This window comes from Penicillium cataractarum (genome assembly GCF_028827025.1).
Source record: "Penicillium cataractarum strain IBT 29864 chromosome Unknown utg000005l, whole genome shotgun sequence".
NCBI classification, from domain to species: domain Eukaryota; kingdom Fungi; phylum Ascomycota; class Eurotiomycetes; order Eurotiales; family Aspergillaceae; genus Penicillium; species Penicillium cataractarum.
Window position 1 is genome coordinate 2,399,954 of NW_026622741.1, and position 18,697 is coordinate 2,418,650.

The 18,697-nt window shown below is 48.6% G+C and overlaps 9 protein-coding genes across 9 annotated transcripts; 4 read left to right on the plus strand and 5 right to left on the minus strand.

Annotated features, from left to right (window-relative positions):
* Window positions 1-181: 181 nt before the first annotated feature.
* N7496_006539 (uncharacterized protein) lies at window positions 182-1,588 on the minus strand (the record flags this gene model as incomplete). Its single annotated transcript, XM_056699468.1, has 2 exons — window positions 182-415; window positions 500-1,588. 2 exons carry the CDS (start codon window positions 1,586-1,588, stop codon window positions 182-184), a joined length of 1,323 nt encoding a protein of 440 aa, XP_056554881.1.
* A 532-nt stretch (window positions 1,589-2,120) lies between these two features.
* On the plus strand, window positions 2,121-4,501 carry N7496_006540 (uncharacterized protein; the record flags this gene model as incomplete). Its single annotated transcript, XM_056699469.1, has 5 exons — window positions 2,121-2,434; window positions 2,505-3,030; window positions 3,164-3,558; window positions 3,608-3,952; window positions 4,018-4,501. The coding sequence occupies 5 exons, from the start codon at window positions 2,121-2,123 to the stop codon at window positions 4,499-4,501; spliced, it is 2,064 nt and encodes a 687-aa protein (XP_056554882.1).
* A 331-nt stretch (window positions 4,502-4,832) lies between these two features.
* On the minus strand, window positions 4,833-6,092 carry N7496_006541 (Gfo/Idh/MocA family protein; the record flags this gene model as incomplete). The annotated part of the gene is made up of 2 exons (XM_056699470.1): window positions 4,833-5,277; window positions 5,371-6,092. 2 exons carry the CDS (start codon window positions 6,090-6,092, stop codon window positions 4,833-4,835), a joined length of 1,167 nt encoding a protein of 388 aa, XP_056554883.1.
* A 501-nt stretch (window positions 6,093-6,593) lies between these two features.
* N7496_006542 (Gfo/Idh/MocA family protein) lies at window positions 6,594-7,652 on the plus strand (the record flags this gene model as incomplete). Its single annotated transcript, XM_056699471.1, has 1 exon — window positions 6,594-7,652. One exon carries the CDS (start codon window positions 6,594-6,596, stop codon window positions 7,650-7,652), a length of 1,059 nt encoding a protein of 352 aa, XP_056554884.1.
* A 481-nt stretch (window positions 7,653-8,133) lies between these two features.
* On the minus strand, window positions 8,134-10,438 carry N7496_006543 (alpha-galactosidase; the record flags this gene model as incomplete). Its single annotated transcript, XM_056699472.1, has 3 exons — window positions 8,134-9,682; window positions 9,744-10,350; window positions 10,417-10,438. 3 exons carry the CDS (start codon window positions 10,436-10,438, stop codon window positions 8,134-8,136), a joined length of 2,178 nt encoding a protein of 725 aa, XP_056554885.1.
* A 1,108-nt stretch (window positions 10,439-11,546) lies between these two features.
* Window positions 11,547-12,729, plus strand: N7496_006544 (phytanoyl-CoA dioxygenase family protein; the record flags this gene model as incomplete). The annotated part of the gene is made up of 3 exons (XM_056699473.1): window positions 11,547-11,700; window positions 11,802-12,129; window positions 12,243-12,729. The coding sequence occupies 3 exons, from the start codon at window positions 11,547-11,549 to the stop codon at window positions 12,727-12,729; spliced, it is 969 nt and encodes a 322-aa protein (XP_056554886.1).
* Window positions 12,730-13,391: 662 nt separating this feature from the next.
* Window positions 13,392-14,187, plus strand: N7496_006545 (uncharacterized protein; the record flags this gene model as incomplete). The annotated part of the gene is made up of 2 exons (XM_056699474.1): window positions 13,392-13,585; window positions 13,644-14,187. The coding sequence occupies 2 exons, from the start codon at window positions 13,392-13,394 to the stop codon at window positions 14,185-14,187; spliced, it is 738 nt and encodes a 245-aa protein (XP_056554887.1).
* Window positions 14,188-14,671: 484 nt separating this feature from the next.
* N7496_006546 (uncharacterized protein) lies at window positions 14,672-15,693 on the minus strand (the record flags this gene model as incomplete). Its single annotated transcript, XM_056699475.1, has 2 exons — window positions 14,672-15,330; window positions 15,378-15,693. Coding segments are annotated over 2 exons (975 nt in total), but the record flags the coding sequence as incomplete, so codon positions are not given.
* A 564-nt stretch (window positions 15,694-16,257) lies between these two features.
* N7496_006547 (uncharacterized protein) lies at window positions 16,258-18,651 on the minus strand (the record flags this gene model as incomplete). Its single annotated transcript, XM_056699476.1, has 5 exons — window positions 16,258-16,551; window positions 16,609-17,363; window positions 17,421-17,532; window positions 17,601-18,097; window positions 18,168-18,651. The coding sequence occupies 5 exons, from the start codon at window positions 18,649-18,651 to the stop codon at window positions 16,258-16,260; spliced, it is 2,142 nt and encodes a 713-aa protein (XP_056554889.1).
* Between the last annotated feature and the right edge of the window lie 46 nt (window positions 18,652-18,697).

The following is an 18,697-nucleotide window of genomic DNA, read 5'->3' on the forward strand; positions in this document are numbered from 1 at the left end:
TCCTTTGCCAAATTATGGGGTTGTACATTGATTAACGCGGCCCTCCAGCAAGATCCCCTAGTAGTCAGCTCTCTCATCATGAAAGGACTTCTGCTCCGATTCATCTAGATTTCTTCTGTCCTTTCCGCCTCCCCCTCTCTTGGGATATCATGACATGAAAATTGAAGAAATTTAAGACAACCTAGTACCCCATCAATGTTTTAAATAGCGCCTCCTTGCCCTCAAACCCCTGGAATCCTTTGAACTTGGATTCGTCTACCCCATCAGAATAGTCTGGTGGCGCCAGACCCAGTGCCATCTTGTCATATTGACCGCGCATGTGCTCTTTATTGATCCTAGTTGTCGGGGTAGCGGCGATATAGGCAACGCTTGCCTCGATATTTCCAACATGTTCGGGATCGACCGCATGGCATACCTGTTAAACGTCAGCTTGGGTGTGTCTCGGAAGAAATATAATGAAAATGGGAACGAGAATCACTTGAGGGAAAGATAAACTTACATCCGAATGCCACCAAACCGTATCACCCGCGTCCAATGCGGGGACGTGAAGCAGGCACTCTTTCAAGCGCAAATGGGGATGGGAGGACGGGCTTAGGCATTGCCCACCGGTCTTCGAGGCTCCGGGGAACCAGCTACCGCTCGCATCAAATGTCCACTCATGTGGGTCCATGATCTTGGTCTCGTCGGCTGGTGGGGAAAAGAAAGGGCGTAGGAGAACGTAGGCAATTGCCAAATGAACGTTAGGGTAGAGCAAGATGGTTCCCTCTTGAGGTGCTGTTTTAGTGAGCGCTGTCCAGCCCTGGAAACTCCTTAGGACAGTGGATGCAAGATCTCCTGATCTGCTATAGAATCCCTGATCTGCATCCTTGCGCTTGCTCATATTATATCGATTTCGGCCCTCAAGATTTCCCGAAAAAATATCGGAATACACCTCCCGGTATACTGGCTCAGTCCATCGACAAAGGCCACCAGAATCAATATGGGGACCAAGCCCCAGAAATTCAGCACCCGGTGCGCGTACACGAACTCTGTCCGCATAGACCAAAGGGTTGGGCGAGGTATCAGAGTCACTTTCGGAGTAATCCCAAAGATTGTTGGCCCATCGCATCAAATCCACAAGCTTAGGATGGCTACGTAGATTGTTCTGAGCCGGTGAGCTGTAGACGCAGTAGATGGCAGGGTTCTCATGAGGATAGCCAGTAATCTCGTCTTTGTTGGTGGCGATATACTCTTTCAGGTCTTCAAATATGGGCTCAATCTCTGAAGAGGGAATTACACCTCTCACAATAAAGCTTCCAATTCGGCGAATCTCGTCCAGTTTCTCGGGCGCGTCGAGACCCCGGGCGATATCCTCCATCTCAATCACTGGGAAGATCCCCTCCCGTTTCTCTCGAACCTCTTTAGCCAGGGCTTCCAGCTCCGTACAGGTCTTAATCCATCCTTGAACAAGGCTTTCCTGGCCAAACATCTGAGTGATTTTTTGCTTCGCGGCAACATAATCAGGGTCGTCCAAGTAGTGCTTGAGAGTGGTGGCATCATCCGTAATGTCCGGCCAGTTGGGCCACGAGAAGGACTTGTTGGTAGACATGGGGAATCAATAGAAGAAGAGTAAAAGCAGTGGTCCAATACTCCAGGAAGGCTTTCCGTCGAGGAATTCTGGGTAACCCATTATCGTACATTCGGCCTATTTGTGTCTTTCCCCAAAATAAGCCCCAAAGACGGACCTTTGACTTCCCATTTCGTCGAAACGGCAAAAAGGACTGCGACCTTCCGAATTTAGGTTAGCATTTGCCTCGTTTCCACTGCCAGTTGTTCCAGCCTCATTCAGAATAATCTGCCGTGTGACCATGGCTCTTTATCGCGGTAAGGCGGGGGAGTTCTTGGGGGAAAAGTGGGGGGAAAGCGGGTCGAGGTCCATGGCGAAAAAGCAGGGTCCGTATAGTCCGTGGCGCCCCGGGATTCCCCAGCTCTTCCTTCGATTATATTCAGTATATCTTACCCTACATCTCACGACGGGGCCTACCGGTAGTAACGCTTTGCGACCCTAGAGAATCCTGGTGCATATCCGCGGCCTATCATCGGTTCGTTCTCGCTATCCACATTCTGCAAACTGCGCGCTCATGGAGCACCGGACCCTCGATGACCAAGCATTTCTGCTTGACTCGGTAGAGCGTGCATTTCCGTCGTTTCTACAGCCAGAGTCAGGCGGTAGTCCGCCTCTCAATAGGCTCCACGACAGCAGACCGTCGAGTGGGCAGAAGCGCAGCCTGGCTACATCCAGGACTGCTCAGTCGTACCCCCGAAAACGAGCGGTGACAGCATGTCAGACTTGTAGGGCCCGCAAAAGCAAATGCACTAACGAAAGACCAACATGCTCAGCATGCGCTGCGATTGGGGCAAACTGCTCCTATACAGACCACACAGATCCATCTTCGTAGGTACCCTGTGTGCTTTCGCATGTAATAATAGAATAAGGCGACTGAAATTAACACACTTGCTGCTAGTTTCGATCCTGCAAGCTTACTACTTCTCGAGAAGTTGAACGAAGTGCTTGCCAAGTTGAACTCCCTTCATTCTACACCACCTTTAGCTCCGGTAGCTAAGAGCCTTACTCTCACAACGCCGCCTCAGGTCCATTCAATCGAATTCAACCCAACACCGTCCACGGAGAATGTGGACGAGCTGACCTCGCAAGAGCAATTGTTTCCGGCTGCAGGAAGAACAAGTGCAGATGCGGTTCTCAGATGGCCCGTGTTTGAAACCCAGCCTTGGGATCTTACTTTTCTGAATCATATCTGGGCAAACTCCGAAGGAAATCCAATTTCGCCAGATCTATTACCCCAAGGTCTGGGGGCTCGCCATGGCTCCCAACCTTTGCAAGTCTCTATGGAAAATGCGCCGAGAATAGTCAATGACTTCTTCCGCTATGTGCATCTGAAGAACCCGATCCTCGAAGGGAGGACGATTCGTGAGGGAGCGAGGCGCCTCGCCGAGGATGGGCCTCAATGGGATGCAAACTCTTGCCTTGTGGTATGCAACACCTGGACCCTTTCCCACTCTACATTGCAGAGTCAACACAGCCACGTTCATTATCATCCCGGCCGCTATTTTTGCATTAGAATGACCAACCTTTTCTCGGATTCGTACTAATATGTCATTGTAGCTCCTTACATGTGCCTTGGGTACCATTGCAAAACCATTTGATTCGGAGCCATTCGATTTGGGTGATGAAAATGCACATCATTCATCCATAAGTCGCGACTGGGATAGTCGGAAAATCGCTGATGACTATTTTTACCTCGCGAGGAAACGCTTCGGACTTCTCGGTCGTAATGTCATAGCCTGTCAATGCTATCTTCTCTCTGGAATATATTACATGTACACATTGCGACCGTTACAAGCGTGGAGTGACTTCGCCCAAGCCTCGGCAACTTTTTTCCTGTACCAAAAAAGGCAGTTGGCCGTCCACGCGCTGGCGGCAGATCAAACCGCCGAAGTAGATCCATCAACCCGTCGCTTGGAACAAAGGTTATACTGGACATGTTTCAAATCCGAGTGGTAAGAAATATCTTCTTCTTAATTGATCATCTATTAACAAAAGTTCCAGTGAGATTCGTGCTGAGATTCCCGTTCCGAAGTCTGGGATATCTGAGCTTCATTATCCATATATGTTCCCGTCCCCACCCACCACCCCAGGAACACCGATCGAAGGTGGTTTACAAGCTATTGGAGATACACGGTCAATCTTGGCTGGATGTACGCCCACAAGCGAGATTAGCGAGAACCTCGAAGAACAATCTTGGTTTTACTATTTGGCCGAAATTGCACTGCGAAGAATCGGAAACCGCATAATTCACGCATTCTATTCATCAGACCACGAGTCCTGGGCCGACTTTGACGTGACTGAGTTCATCGCAATGGCAGAGGGATTCGAACATGAGCTTGAAGCATGGTGAGTACTTGGAATATGGCCCTCTATAACACTATTCCCGCGCTCAACGATAGTTTTCGATCTAGGCAACAGTCGCTACCAGAACCTATCCGCTTCTCTTGCCCCGACGGTAGCGCCATAAATCCTTTGAATGAGCTCCGCTTCATGAACCGCGGACGATATTTTGATCTTCAATTCATGCTTTACCGACCTTTCCTGTACTATGCCATCCACAACCAAGGCGATACTACTCCATCTCGTCTAAATCGATATCTCGTGCAGCCATATGCTCAAAAGGCGCTCAAAAGCTGCCTCAGACGAAATGATGGAGTAGGGCTTCTCCACCGTCACCATGGTACTTGGTACACAACTCGCAGTGCAGTGACGACTATCTTGCTTATTATTGCAGCAAAAACAAGCGGGAAGGTGCCCGTAGAGCCCTTGGCAGATTATCAGCGCGCCATTGATCTGGGCATGCGAGAGCTGGCATTTTGGTGCCATGAGTCGCCTGATTTCAGGCAGCCACTGAATGTCCTTGAGAGGATGCTGAAAGATATTGGGCTCTGCTAAAAAAAATAAAACCAAAACTGTAGCCTCATGGGGTATTTTCTCAAGCCCCTAGGAGTCTGTTATCATATTTTATCATTATTATGACTGTTGAGCAAGATATACCGGGATTTTGCTTCAGTCTGAATAGTTGTCTACTATCAAGGAGAAGGGAATTTCATAGCAATTCTGTTATTGAAGGGGGTGTGTCATGCAATACTATTAGGGAACAGCAGCCATGAAGCAAATGGCTATAGAGTATCCCTGGATCTTGTCAAACTGAACATATCGGTTACTCTCGTTGACTTCCATCTTCTCACTAAGCAAGCTCTCGAAGTAATAAACAAGTTCCACCTCAGGCACCGAAGCCAGACCTCAATACCATCTTAATAAGTTCCACATCGTTCCTGGCATCACACACACTAGTTTTTGGCACCCTGTCATTGATAACACAATCATAGAATTCCAATAACTCCAAAGTATAGGGATCTTCGTAAGTCTTACGAATCTTTCGTTCTTGGAAACTAGCTGTTCCAATCCTCTCACGAATTGTCATCGTAACGGGAAGACCCTTCACGTAAGGAGTATCGAAATCCACTCTCACAATCTTGTCGGGAGAATAGACCTCGATGTGTGCGTCGAATTGCGGTACATTTGTGATTCCGGACTCGTAGGTGACAGGGAAACCCTTGTAGCGGAATATAACGCTCCAGATGCCTGGAAATTGGAGAAAGGCTCCTTCTACCCTCTCTGGCATGCCAAAGATCTCTCGCATAGCTGACAAATCGTGTGTTCCGAGCCTGTTTGGTCCAAGAAGGATAATTAGTATCATGATAAAATTCCCCTCGAACACGATAACTGGACAAAAATAGATATAGAAAAGCGTCACTTACCCTCCTAGAAGTTGCAACATAGTCTGTGATTCGGGCGTCCATGGTACCTCAAATTCATTAGTAAGTGCTTGTTCGAAGATGTCGCTCTCTCTTCCAGCTCTATCTTGGACATCGGCTTCAGTGAAGTCGCTGAATCGTCGCGGGTAGGTGCATGATTGTTCCACGAAGTCCGAATTAGGTCCGATAATGTCTCGCACGCGTCCGTATATTATCTTTTCCATGCCGCCCACTTCTTGGACGGCGTCGAGGAAGGCATGCGCGTAGCGCCGCATGGTTCCAATCAAGACTCTCCCCTTAGAGACCTTCTCTGCCTCGATGAGTCTATCAATATCACGAAAGCAGATTGAAGCTGGCTTTTCGATCATACAGTATTTGTCGTTCTTAAGAGCCAGAATACCATGTTCAACGTGGTATGCATCTGCATTGGCAATGATAACCACGTCGACATCCGGCGAGGTGCAAAGCTCTTCTACGCTGCATGTCACTTTGGGTGGCCCACCGAGGACTCTCCCGGCACAATGCTGTAGCGATTGCTCAGAGATATCACAGAGGTAGGTTGTTTGGAACCGATGTGAGAGAAAATTGATGGTTGGTATATGCGCAACCTGCGATATTTCTCCACAGCCGATTATGCCAACGCGTAAGACGGGCATATGGCCGTTGGAATTCGAATCCACATGGCCGTTGGTATTAGAATTCGACTGCTCGCGTTTCACCCCCATCGGATTTTTCAACACGAAATGGTGATATGAAAAGAATGAGAAACTCCCGCAGAAGATAGGGTCTTTTAAATATTGCATTTAAGGTGGACCACGAAAGGTGGGCTTTAAGAATTATGATATCCGGCAACTACTATAATTGAAGATTTGCCATCCTGCACAGCCGGGGAGTCACGGATGTGGTATGTATAGAAACTAGTCAATTTGCGTAATTCAGCCCCAATTCATCTAAAAGTAAGTGGAGATAGAAAGGTTGTCTTGTCACTGCATGAAAACCCATAATTTGCCCACTATCCCGTGCCTTAACTAGTTAGGAAATTGTGCGGTGGGCGCATCGGGGAGTAGCGGCTTAACGGTGATTCGCCCATTTGTGACGGATTTCCATTTTAATACATTAGCTTACAGGCGAAACGTTACAAATTTGCGGCTTTCCCATCACCTATTTGATTAAAACTACTACAACTTTTCCTGCTAAAAAGATTATCATCAGTAACGGAACCAGAAATGTCTGAACATCGATTGCCTCCTCTACGTTGGGGAATCATTGGCACAGGATTGATCTCGTCTTGGTTTGTGGAAGATCTCCTCATCAACCGACCAAACAAAGTGGCAAACCATATCATACAAGCAATAGGCGGCTCTTCTATTAAAAAAGCTCAAGCCTTCTCCGAAAAATATCCTTCCAGCAACAATGCTTCGGTATATGGCAGTTATAAGGATCTTTACGAAGACCCCAACGTTGACATCGTCTACATCGGTACACCCCACGCGCTTCACAAGACAAATTGTCTTGATGCGATAAGAGCAGGGAAACATGTTCTCTGTGAAAAAGCCTTTACTCTCAATTTGACCGAAGCCGAGGAAGTCATTGCCGAAGCCAAACGACAAGGCGTGTTCCTCATGGAAGCAATGTGGACTCGGTTCATGCCTTTGGTGGAAAGATTGCGACAACTCCTCCATCAAGAAAGGGTTATAGGAGATATTCATCGTGCTTCCTGCGATTTTTCGTTGCCGATGGATCTTCCCTCCTTGCCGTCGACATCCCGACTCAAGAATCCAGCCTTGGGTGCTGGGAGCTTGCTGGACATTGGCATCTACAGTTTGACGTGGGTGATTCTCGCAATGGAAACGGATTTTGGCCACGAACGGCCCCAAGTTCTGGCTTCGCAGGTCATTCGCGATGAGATTGACATAGCCACTACTGCTATTTTGACTTATTCTCATGGAAAGCAAGGAGTTGCAACGTCTTCTATGTCGACGACGACCCCATCATCTTTTTGTCGCATCGAAGGTGCTAAAGGCTTTGTAATTGTGGATGGACCTGCTGCGTCCGTGCCCCAGTCCTTCACAGTTTATGTGCACAACCAAGATCCCGTGAAGTATGATTTCGAGGCTCCTGGCCGAGGATATTACTGGGAGGCGGACGCAGTAGCATTAGACATTGCGGCCAACAAGAAAGAGAACTCTGTCATGCCATGGACCGAGACAATTCGCATCATGAGCCTTATGGATGAGATCAGGTGTCAAGGAGGGGCTGTCTTTCCTATTGAGGAAAATGTTTGAGAACCTTCTGCATCCTTTTGTAAAGGGGAGAGGATGATAGCCCTGTGGAAACGGCAGATACTGAACTTGCAGGGCGCATCAATTGCTACCTGAGTTAGGATAGTCCCGAAATCCAAGAAAATATATACACTACAAATTTCATAATTAACTTATCGTTTTATTCATATAATTGTTGTATAAGTACGTCGATTGAGAATCCATACTCCTGCTAGATTTGGTTGCTCCATGTAGTATTAGTCCTAAGCCGTGAGCAACAGCTTGATGCACGGCAAAGGCGCAGATCACTGAGTCTATACACATCAAAATCGAACGTGATGGGGCCATAGTTTTTGTGGGACTAAAAGGTAAGCCCTTTGAATTTCTAAAATCTAATAATTCTTGCGAAGGGAAAAGTTATCCACAATGTCTCAAATGATATTATGTTCAAACAAGAAGAAAAATACCCGCATGGCCCCGCACCTGTCTAGATTTCATGCAACCTCTAGGATATTTGTTTCTCCAAAAAGACCACCCTGCTCGCATATTCTGCTTGAAAAGAATAGTGCAACCCAACATTCATCAGCACGGAGCCTGAAAAGGGTCCACGTCCGTCAACACAATATTCAGCCTGTGGGTCTAAACCCTGCAGTTTGACTCGTGGCATCATATAGTTGACCCTCGGAGCAAGCTGGAAAATGAACAGTACCGCCTGAGAGCCATCCGCAGCAATAAAGAGCGCCGATGGCCAATTGGAATCTTCTGGCAAGTTCAAGCGCCATAAATCTCCGGTCAGTACAGTAGGGCTTATTCTATCTGCCAATTCAATCAATTTTGGAATTTCCATTTTCTCTTCCTCCGACAGGTCAGTTGGGTCAAGTTCAAACCCAAATGAACCACCCATCATAGCGACATGGGCCCGGAAGGAAAGAGGAGTTATGCGTCCAGTTTGATGATTTGGCGCCGCAGAAACGTGTGCGCCCATAGAGCTAGCAGGGTATACAAGCGAGGTACCGAACTGGATAAAGATACGGTCAATCGGATCGGTATTGTCCGACGCCCAGATCTGCGGGAAGAACTGTAAAACCCCCGGGTCGAATCGTCCACCACCAGAGGCACAACCTTCCCATAGGATGTCTGGGAAGCGTGATGTGAGCACATCGAAAATGCGGTATAATCCCAACATATACTCATGGTTACCGCTCGGTGAGGAAATCTCCGATATCGCCCTATTTTGGTCCCATTTCACATAGGTAATTCTTGCACTGTGAAGAAGATCCGTGATTGAGTTTATAATAAACTCTTGTACATCCGGCAAAGCGAGATTGAGCACAAGCTGGTTCCGTTGTTCGGTGCGTGGATATTTGCCTGCGTGGAGCACCCAATCAGGATGTTTGTGGTATAGAGTTGACTGTGGGTTCACCATCTCGGGCTCGATCCAGATCCCAAAGCGCAATTTGTCTGAAGAGTTGGCGACATTCAGGGACGTTATTTTGCTGACCATCGGGCCCAGACCATCAGGAAACCTCGCAGGATTAGGCTCCCAATCTCCTAACCCTGCGGCGTCTGACGTACGCGGGTACTCTTTCCCGAACCAGCCATCATCCATGACAAGCAATTTCACGCCGAGCGCTGCAGACTCTTCTGCCAGGCGGTGCATGTTGTCCTGATCGATGTTGAAGTATAGCGCTTCCCAGCTGTTTAATAGCACTGGCCGACCTTCGGTGGCAAACTTGCTTTTCATGAGATGGTGACGATATAGGCCATGGAGCGAACGAGACATGCCTCCTAGCCCGTCGCTAGAGTAGATAGAGACACATTCAGGCGATGTCAATGTCTCGCCTGGGGCTAGGGACCACGAAAGGTGATCTGGGTGAAACCCTAGCGTCGTGCGTATTAACCCCTGTGATCCCCTTTCGATATGTCCGGCGAAGGAACCCGTGTATACCAAGGAGAATCCCCAAGCCTCCCCTTTTGACTCAGTGGTAGAGGGATGCACTAGGGCGAGGAAAGGATTGTGTATATGGGACGAAAATCCAGTTGCACTTCCGAGGCTATTAAATGAGGGAGTCAGTAAAGATACAATAAGCAAGCTGTATCATTTTGAGCACATACCTTTGTACGCCATATTCAATCTTCCGTCTTTGACGCTGTGCTTCCCTCGCCCAGTCGCCCCGAAGGCCCACTATCTCTAAATCCTCACTGGAAAAGTCCACGCTTAAACTAGCCAGTGTCTCAACTGAGATATTGCTCTTTCCCTTGTTGGTGACACTGACACTTCGCACGATGGCGTCGTACTTGGGAATAATTGAATAATTCAGATCTGCGGTAACCTCGCTGTACTCGTCAAAAAGATGGACCACCAGAGTGCTGACATCTTCTGCGTTGCCGAATGTAGCTGGTAAACCAGGCAAGGCCGGTTTTCCCTGCAATACAACATGTGATTGATAACGCAAGGCTGATACGGCATAACCATCTGACTGGATAAGTCGAATCGCAGGAATCCGAAAGTCTCCTCGTCCTTGATCGGGGAACTCGCGACGCACACGGTCCGGCGTCTTAGTCCAAACGTCGTCTACGGCCGGCGCTGGGTCGGTTGGAATGGCGCCCGTAATACTGCGACCAAAATGGTCGGATCGCAGGTCTCCACTGCTTTCGTCCACATGGAAACGATAGGAGACATTTTTGCCGTGTAGGGAGAAACTTGTGCCGTCGACACTGACTGCAGTAGAAAAAGATTATTAGCCAAATCAAATCCAAATATATCTGTTCTTTGTTTTTCTCTTACTATAAGTGGTCTTTCGCGTCATGCTGAATGGATATAGCCAGGTCCTGCTGATGCGTGATTCGTATCAAGGAGATGGTTCTTGTCCATCAATTGAACCTCGGCAACTAGGTTCGAAAATAGAGCGCACTCACTCTCATGCGTATTTTGGCACCTATATACCTTGTCCTTCGAACCGAAGGCCAGGCCACGGTCGCAAATTCCAATCTTTAGATTGACCAAACTGGCACGGGCTTATCTCCGCGTATGTACCGGCCCTGATCCGTTCAGTACATATTCCGCCTGTCCCCGGTAATTATTACCCGCAAGGCGGGGCAGACCCTTCGAATAGGTGTCCGGGGAGTAGCGTAACGCCGCATTGACTATTAGGTCCACTGTATTAGGTAGCAGAAGGAAAACTGTAAGCGCAAGATCTTAACCAAGGTTTGAGGCAGGCTACTCTTCCCTTGAACTGATGATTGGGTGAACTACCTACGAACGCTAACGCGTTAACTAGTCATCTGAGCGCCAAAACACCATATTAAAAACGTATTGTACAGTGATAATATTCAACGACCATAGCTTGGAACTTAATTTGGTTACATAGCGGTGCTTCTTGTGATAGCCTTAGCATACTCCAAGAGTTTATAAATATTTTAGAGGGAGAAAGAGTCAAAGGCTCAAAAAAACTGAACAATACCCGTATCTTGGCACTTTATCAGACCATTCTTAGATCACCTTATACTGGGCCCTAGATATAGAGCTATCATTTAGTATGATGGACTGTAGAAAGCGGTATCTAAATCTTTAATCGGTATTAATTATTGTATGTTGAGATATAGGGTCAGAACGTAAAGAAAGATGTATGGATAGGCTACGAAAGACCTTTAGATTCCGTGGAGTCAGTGCCTCAATCCCAATCAGAGGCTGAGCACCAGGTCCTACCAGAGCTCATGCATTTCCTATCGTTGCCGATTCTCCCCGTGGCATTCTGGCTAATTAGACAAACTTAACCGTTGGTGTGGAGGGATGAAGCGGTTCAGAACATCATATGACAATATAAATGAACCGGGTATTTGTTGGCAGAGTCAGCCCAGAAATCCTATGTTCACAGTTAGAGCAATCATTTTCTCTGTCAGCGAATACTTTGAGTCATGGTTGTCGAAGAGAATATGTCAAAGGCCTGGAATGAGAGTGCCACACTCCAAATAGTCGACGCTGGAGAGTTCCAGCCAGACAAGACAGCCAGCCAGCTAAACACGAAATATGGTTCTATTCTCTATGAGCGAGCCCGAGTCTCAACTGATGGTCAGTTATGAATGTTTCGTACATCTCCTTAATAACTTTCTTTTTCCAGCAGGTTTCCTTCTCCTCTTCAGCAAAGGACGATTATTGACATGCACTTATAGACTATCGTAAGTTGAACCAACAAGGGTTCTTGAAAGTTGAGGGACTATTGTCTGCGGATGATATTCGTGAGCTCTCTCAACACATGGACGATGTCCTGGCAGGGAAGGAAACAGCACCGGGGTTCCCCAAAATCGACCCATCTTTCTCTGCGTCACAACGTGTTGCAGCATTCTCTCGAATACATAATGCGCATCGCGTTCATGCTCTGCACGAACGTTTTCTTCTGCACCCGCGCATCTTGGATGTTGTGGAGCAGCTCTCGGGACCGGACATTCTCGCACTGCAGAGTATGGCCTTCTTTAAGGAACCTGGGCAGCCGGGGCAAGGGTAAGTTTTCATATTACTCAGGTGGCTGAATCTAGTTCTGATATATTGATCGGCTTCGGCCTTCACAATAGGTATCACCAAGACTCATATTATATTCCCACTCAGCCTAACAGCTTAATCGCTGCATGGGTCGCCATTTCAGACGCCACAGAGGACAATGGTTGTCTCTGGTTCCGCGCAGGCTCCCAAGTCGAGCCGACTTATCCATGCCCCGGGAACTCATTCACACAGGCGGCTAGCGGGCTAGACGGTGTCTTCCAGAATTTCACGGCATCCGTCCTTGAGCCTACAGATAACCAGCTAACTGGGGTTGCCGAACGTTATCCGGAGATTCCATGCCCTGCGAAACCTGGCGATGTTGTCTTTTTCCGGGGGAATATACTGCACCGCTCGCATGCCAATAACAGCTCTACATCGCGGCGTGCCTTTGTCGCGCATTACTGCGACGCTAGAAGCTTTGTGCCATGGAACATTGGCCGTGGCTGGGAAGGGATGGATGAAGGAAAGGGTGCAAATAATCTGCATATTCTGGCGAGGGGTGGTAGCCACTTGCCTTATGCACACCCCAGATTCGGCACACCTATACAGCGGCTTCGATAGGCACTCCAAGCGGGCAGTGGTATATGGTTTAGCAAATTGTTAGCTTCGGCGAGGAGGAGTAAAACGGGTCTATATATCAAAACAGTTACTGCTTTGCTAATCTGTTCAAATTTAAGGAGTGGATAATCTATATCAGATATCAAATAGCCCTTGTACCTCACCTTATCAGCCGGAACATTCCATTTTTCCTTCATCCTCATCCTCATCCTCAATCCACCTCGCTAACCCTTGTTCATATCTCTGGGTATTCAACATTGCTAACCTATCTCTCATCTCCCATTCTCTCGGATCTTATCAACATCTTACGAGTCCTTTCATAGTCGATTCTTGAACAAAAGACTGATATTACTCTTATATCCTCAATCGACATCTAACCTATATCGTCCTTCTACATCGTCCTTCTACATCGTCCTTCTACATCGTCCTTCTACATCGTCCTTCTACATCGTCCTTCTCTTCACAGTTATCTCCTCTCACATCTCTCAAGAATCAGCCTCGCCAGTATCAGCTCATTCCTCGCTGACTTCTCGACTGGCATTCCCTTAGCTTTCATCAATATCTTCCCTTCCTTCACCATCCACCTTCTCATAACCTGAGATCTATCAATCTTCCAACAACCTCTTCATTGCACCCATCCAGCTTTGACCAACAAAATTCCAAAAATGCGCAACATCAGGCTCCTTACCTACCAACATGACCACGGTCGGCTCTATCTGGCCAACAGTCCCGGTCTACCAGTCGCAGAGGACTCGGTACTGCTTGGATTTGGCTCATTCAACCCTGCTGATATGAATTTCGACCTTATGGCCGCGGTGACTCGGACGTTGACCGGGCAGGATCCCACATTCCAGGATTTGTGAGTTTTTCTCTACTCCCCGCATATAATCAAGATCCTAGTTACTAAGACTTTTTAGTACTTTCCTATGGAGCTGGGACAATCAGCAACTAGGCCATCACTATGTCCTCGTGGAGTCGACCCCATCCACCATCGAGGCCCATTCCAACGATGACATCTGGGGCACTACAAAGCAAGCCTCATGGGACAGTAACACTAACACTGAAGCCAAGGCTGAGGAACCAACACCAGAGACTCCCGTCTCCCTGCCCTCCGATTTCTGGTACTCCCCCGACAGCAATCCCCATCCTGATTTCTGGTATGCACCCGAGGAAACTGAAGACTTGTGGAACACCCCAGTATCCGAGTCTTGCGGCCATCAATCAAGCGCGGGATCAGCTTCGACATCTACCAACTCTCACAGCCAGACCCATGACCGCAAGAGTCATAGTGCCCCGAAACACGATGACAAGAAGGGGGAGAAGACGAAGCGGGTGAGGTTTAGGGTTTATGAGCTTCCAGAGTCAGAGGAGAATAATTACCGGCATGATAGATCAAGCCGGTCTGGCAGGGTTGATTTCCAGGGTGTCAGAGAAGTGCGGGATCACTACCACTACCGCTGAAGGGTTGGATGGTTGATGACGCGGTCCGGAGATGATCGGTTTGCTTGACGATCTTTAGTAACGTCCAGCTTTATGGGGGGTGCCTTTGATAGGACCTTTGGTTTTTGGGATTTGCTCTTTATACTCTCGCTTCTTGATATTTTGGAATCAGTTCTAGAGCTCCTTCGGGATCTTGGGTGATTTGGTTGAGGCGTCGATAGAATCGATTGATGGGCTATTTCCCACTTTGAGATCATGGCTTTGAGCATACATATAGCTTTGATGTTCCAAGATAGCCACTGTTCTTCCTTCTCTCTCGGAGATTCAGCATCCACTTACCTTGTCTTCTACGATACCTTTCCTTGTCGGCTTTGATGGTCCTAATTAATATCGACTAGTAAATTGACTGAAAATGAGTCTATCAATCTATCTGTTCTTCTGTATCACTTCTGGACGACCGTTAGCCGTGCCAACCTACGTAGCCTTCTCTGTCATTGCTTTCCGTCTATAGTGATATATCTGAGTCGTAGGCTGGCAAACTATCTAAAAACTTCCTCCCTTCAGGAGATATAGGTCGGGGAGGCTCTGGTACGTAGTTCTTCGGTACATAGTGAACAACCTCCACGAATTCAACATGCAGCGATTCATACCCAATCATCCCGAGATCTTTCAGGCCGTCAAAGAAATCCACAATGACATTATACTTCCCTTTTTCTTCATAGATTCGCTCTCGTTCCTCGTCAACTAATCTGATGAAATAAGCCAACCGCCTTGCAGTTTGCCCTTTATACTCATAAGTCCCCTCTATCCATGCAGGCTTCTGGGACTCGACGGGATAGTGAGCGTCGTATTCCTCGCCAAAGTACCAGTTAGGTAACCATCTAAACTTTTCAATAGAGGAGATAGCTTCCTGATCTAAGTCTGCGGGGAAATAGATTGTCAAGACCTCATAAAGCTTTTGTGGAGGGAAAAGCGGGTTTGCGCGTATAACCACCCCTTTATTAGGTATCAGCCACGCAGCTTCTTGGCTCCATGAGCGATATGCAAGGGCTTCATTCAATCTGAGGGAAAGCTCTGAGGCAAGAAACTCTTCCCTTCCCTTACTGCTTCTCCACTCTAGTGGTTGGTTAATTATTGGATATTTAGAAGACGGCATAATATCTTCTGATATAGAAAGGGCAATACTACTTACCAATAATCAGCCACTCCACGTGGACGGCCTCGGGCTATAACGATGCAGTCTTGGAGTTTGTGCATCTCTTGGAGGGTGGCAAAGAGGTCGTCGCTATTTGGGATGGCAATATTAGGTGGATCTTTCAGCGATATCCAGTCCAGCAATCTGCAGCTCTGAGGTGGCCTTGTTGCGGGATATGGATATTTGCCGTTTGTTTTCGTGGTAGTGTTGTTGATAACACGCAAGCCATTCTGTTGCTTTGAAGTGCGTTTATTGTAGTCTTCTCTGCATCCATTTCCCTGGCACGTTTGGCTAATCGAGTAATAGGCATGGTGTGGCGAACCAGTAAGGCGCTAAATAAAGAGAAAAAAAAAGAGGTTGAGGAGTTTCAATAGGAACAAAAGGCCAGTATGGAGGGGTGAACCCAATCACTCTACCATCACACGACTGCACTGACTAGATCTCTAAGAATAAGCCCGTGCTATAGGACCATACTCACGTGACATATATTGCCCTCACTATGTACTACCACATCTCCAACCACCAGACTTCCAAGCTTATGACCTACGATCTTGAAGAACAAGAAGACGGATTACTCTGATAAGTAATATGACATTGAATCCTAACAATTAATCTTGGTAAGCAAGACGGCATAAAAGCCGGGCACGTTTCGCCTCGAACCCCAAAACACCATCTGAATCCCATGGACACCATTTGAAAAGCAGAAAGAAGCATCAGAACAAAATGATGACCCCTGCCTCGCTCGGAATTCTTGCACGGAATTCTTTTCAGCGGTAGTTTCCTTATCGAGCAGTGGAGTCATCCATCCCCTTAAATCATACAATATCAATGACGTTGTTGTGACTCGTGGCATGTCTCAGGTTTCCCGCGGGAGATCTGAATTCGTGACTCGTGATTTAGGCGTTGTGCGGCAACAGCAAGCTAGCGCTGTGGCGAAGGTCAAGCGAGCGCGAGTCCTGGGCATCGAAGACGGCATTGGTGCGCTCCTCGAGATAGAATGGGGTGACCTGAATCATGTCGAACCAGCGCATTGCGTACTCGTCGCTGCCGTCGACAGCCTTGAGAGTGCCATTATCCGGGCGAACTACCGACTTGGGAGGCAGGCTGCGCATGCGGAGGAGCATGTGCAGGATGTCGGCGAAGCGCTCGGATTGGCTGTAATAGTAGGGTGGACGCTTATCTAAGGGCCACTGTGCGAAGTTAGCAATTTGAGTATTCAGAAGTCAAAGAAGACAAGTCAAACTTACACGCTGAGCGAAGGTTTCGTTGTCCCACGAGCGGAAGAGCCAGCAGGTACGCTCGACGCAGTTCAGCAGGACAACGGCAACGAGGAAGGTCTCAAACCAGCCAGTCTTCTGGCGCTGGAGCAGACGGCGCTCAAGGTCATTGATTACCGACTTGCTGAGCTGCATGGCACGCTTCTCCATGGCGGCTCGCAGCTGGCTGCACAGAAGGGCATAGGACTCGGGGTCCGATACTTCCTCAATTGGGAGGCGACCCTCATCCGAGGGCTGAGACAATGAGTGCATCGAGGTGGGAGGAAGAGTAGGGTTGCAGAAGGTCTTCCAGGTAAGCTCATTGTCGACCAAAATGTGAGTGGCGACCCACAGGTCCACGGCACGTTCGAGGAGCGTATCCTTCTTAGCCTGAGCCAGCTCAGAGGCCAGCAGTAGAGTGGACTTCATAAAGTTGGACTCCTCGCGCTCGAAGAAGAATGTAGCAGTCTTCTTGATGTACAATTCCAGCTTACTGGGAATGTCATCGGCATCGCTATCCAGCAGGTAGATTTCCTGGGCAGGTGCAGAGAACTGGTCGTCGCCCAAGCCCTGAAGCTGCGGGTCAAGAGCTGAGACGGAGGCACGGTGGCCCTGGAGTCCGCTAATGGTAACATAGACCAAGCTCTCCTCGTGATGGGTCACCTCAATGCGGCCAGCGTAATGCTCAAACTTGACCTGGTTCTTAATGGAGTTGGTGTCGTGGTAGGCGAGAGTTGCATGCAGATCTTCACAAGTCAGTCGTTAAGTAAACGAAAAAAGTATCGAATGAGACAAAAACTTACTGGCATTGTAAAGCTCGAATTCATCAGACAGGCGAGTTCGGATACACGGGTGCTTCCAGAGGCGAGCACTCTCAACACTGGCACACGTGGTGCAGGGAGTTTCTCCCGAGCACTAAAAGTCATTGTCAGTATATTTCTTGCTAAACCAGGACGTTGATAAATCATAAATGAAATTCATACCGGCTTCTTCAGCATACGGCAACGGATGCACGCTCCTCGTTTGCGCACTTCCTGAACCTCACGACGACGCTCATCTGAGAAGCGGCCGCGAACCTTGGGCTTGGCAGGCTTGGTAGAGTTACCAAACTCGTTGACAAACCCCTTGGCCTGGGTATTGGGGTTCATTGCAATGGGTCGTGGGAACGATGCGGCGCGCTGAGTGGCAGCAGTCAGGGACGGGTCATGCTCCTGCAGACTGTCAAACAAGAGCTGCTCATGGGTAGTCAGCTGCTGGCCCCATTGGCCCATCTTCAATCCGTCATCATCCATTGTCAGTCCCTGGGGGACCATCTCGTTGGCAGAGGCGGCAATCATCGAGAGCTGTGACTGGCGCGCATTGGAAGTCGAGTCGGGGGTCATCGAGTGGTCACCGAGAGGGGGCGACATGGAAGTAGGGTGGTCGGAGGTATGGCTGGGGAGGGCAGGAATGGTAGGGGTACCAGAGGAGTGAGCATTTCCTGACAAACGGCCATTGTTAGCATGCGAAGTTTTAGCTTGAATGAACTACACCACACAAACGCTACTTACCCTGAGCATTCTCGTCTTCTTCTTTGACATCAGACTGCACGGTAAACTCGGCCTCCAATGCTGGATCAACTACCACGGTCTTTCCACCGGACGTCACGGACTGAGCATATGCAGGGCCTCGTTTGGTATGATCCGAGGCACCCACCTGGCGGGACGCCTCTGCGAGTACGTTTAGACCATCGAAGTTGGGGCGAGTACCGAAGGATCCGTCGCCCTTCTTTCCAGCGGGGGCATTGGGATCCTTGTTGGCATCACCTTCGGCGAGGTCGGGGAGTTCGTGGAGGCGCAGGAGCACGCGCTGACGGTCACGGAGCGGAATGGCCTGGCATTTCTTGACCAGATGGTTGGTGAGGCTATCGATACGGCCTTTCGGGAACTTTTCGCCACAGGCCTTGCAGGTATGCTGATAGCGGTTGCTCGAGTCCTCTAGCTTAGGACCTCGAATGAAGAACTCAAGAATGAGCTGATTGGGCTTACGACCCATTTTGAAGGATAGGCCGTAGGTGGTCGGGGCCCGGCGATTGGACTGT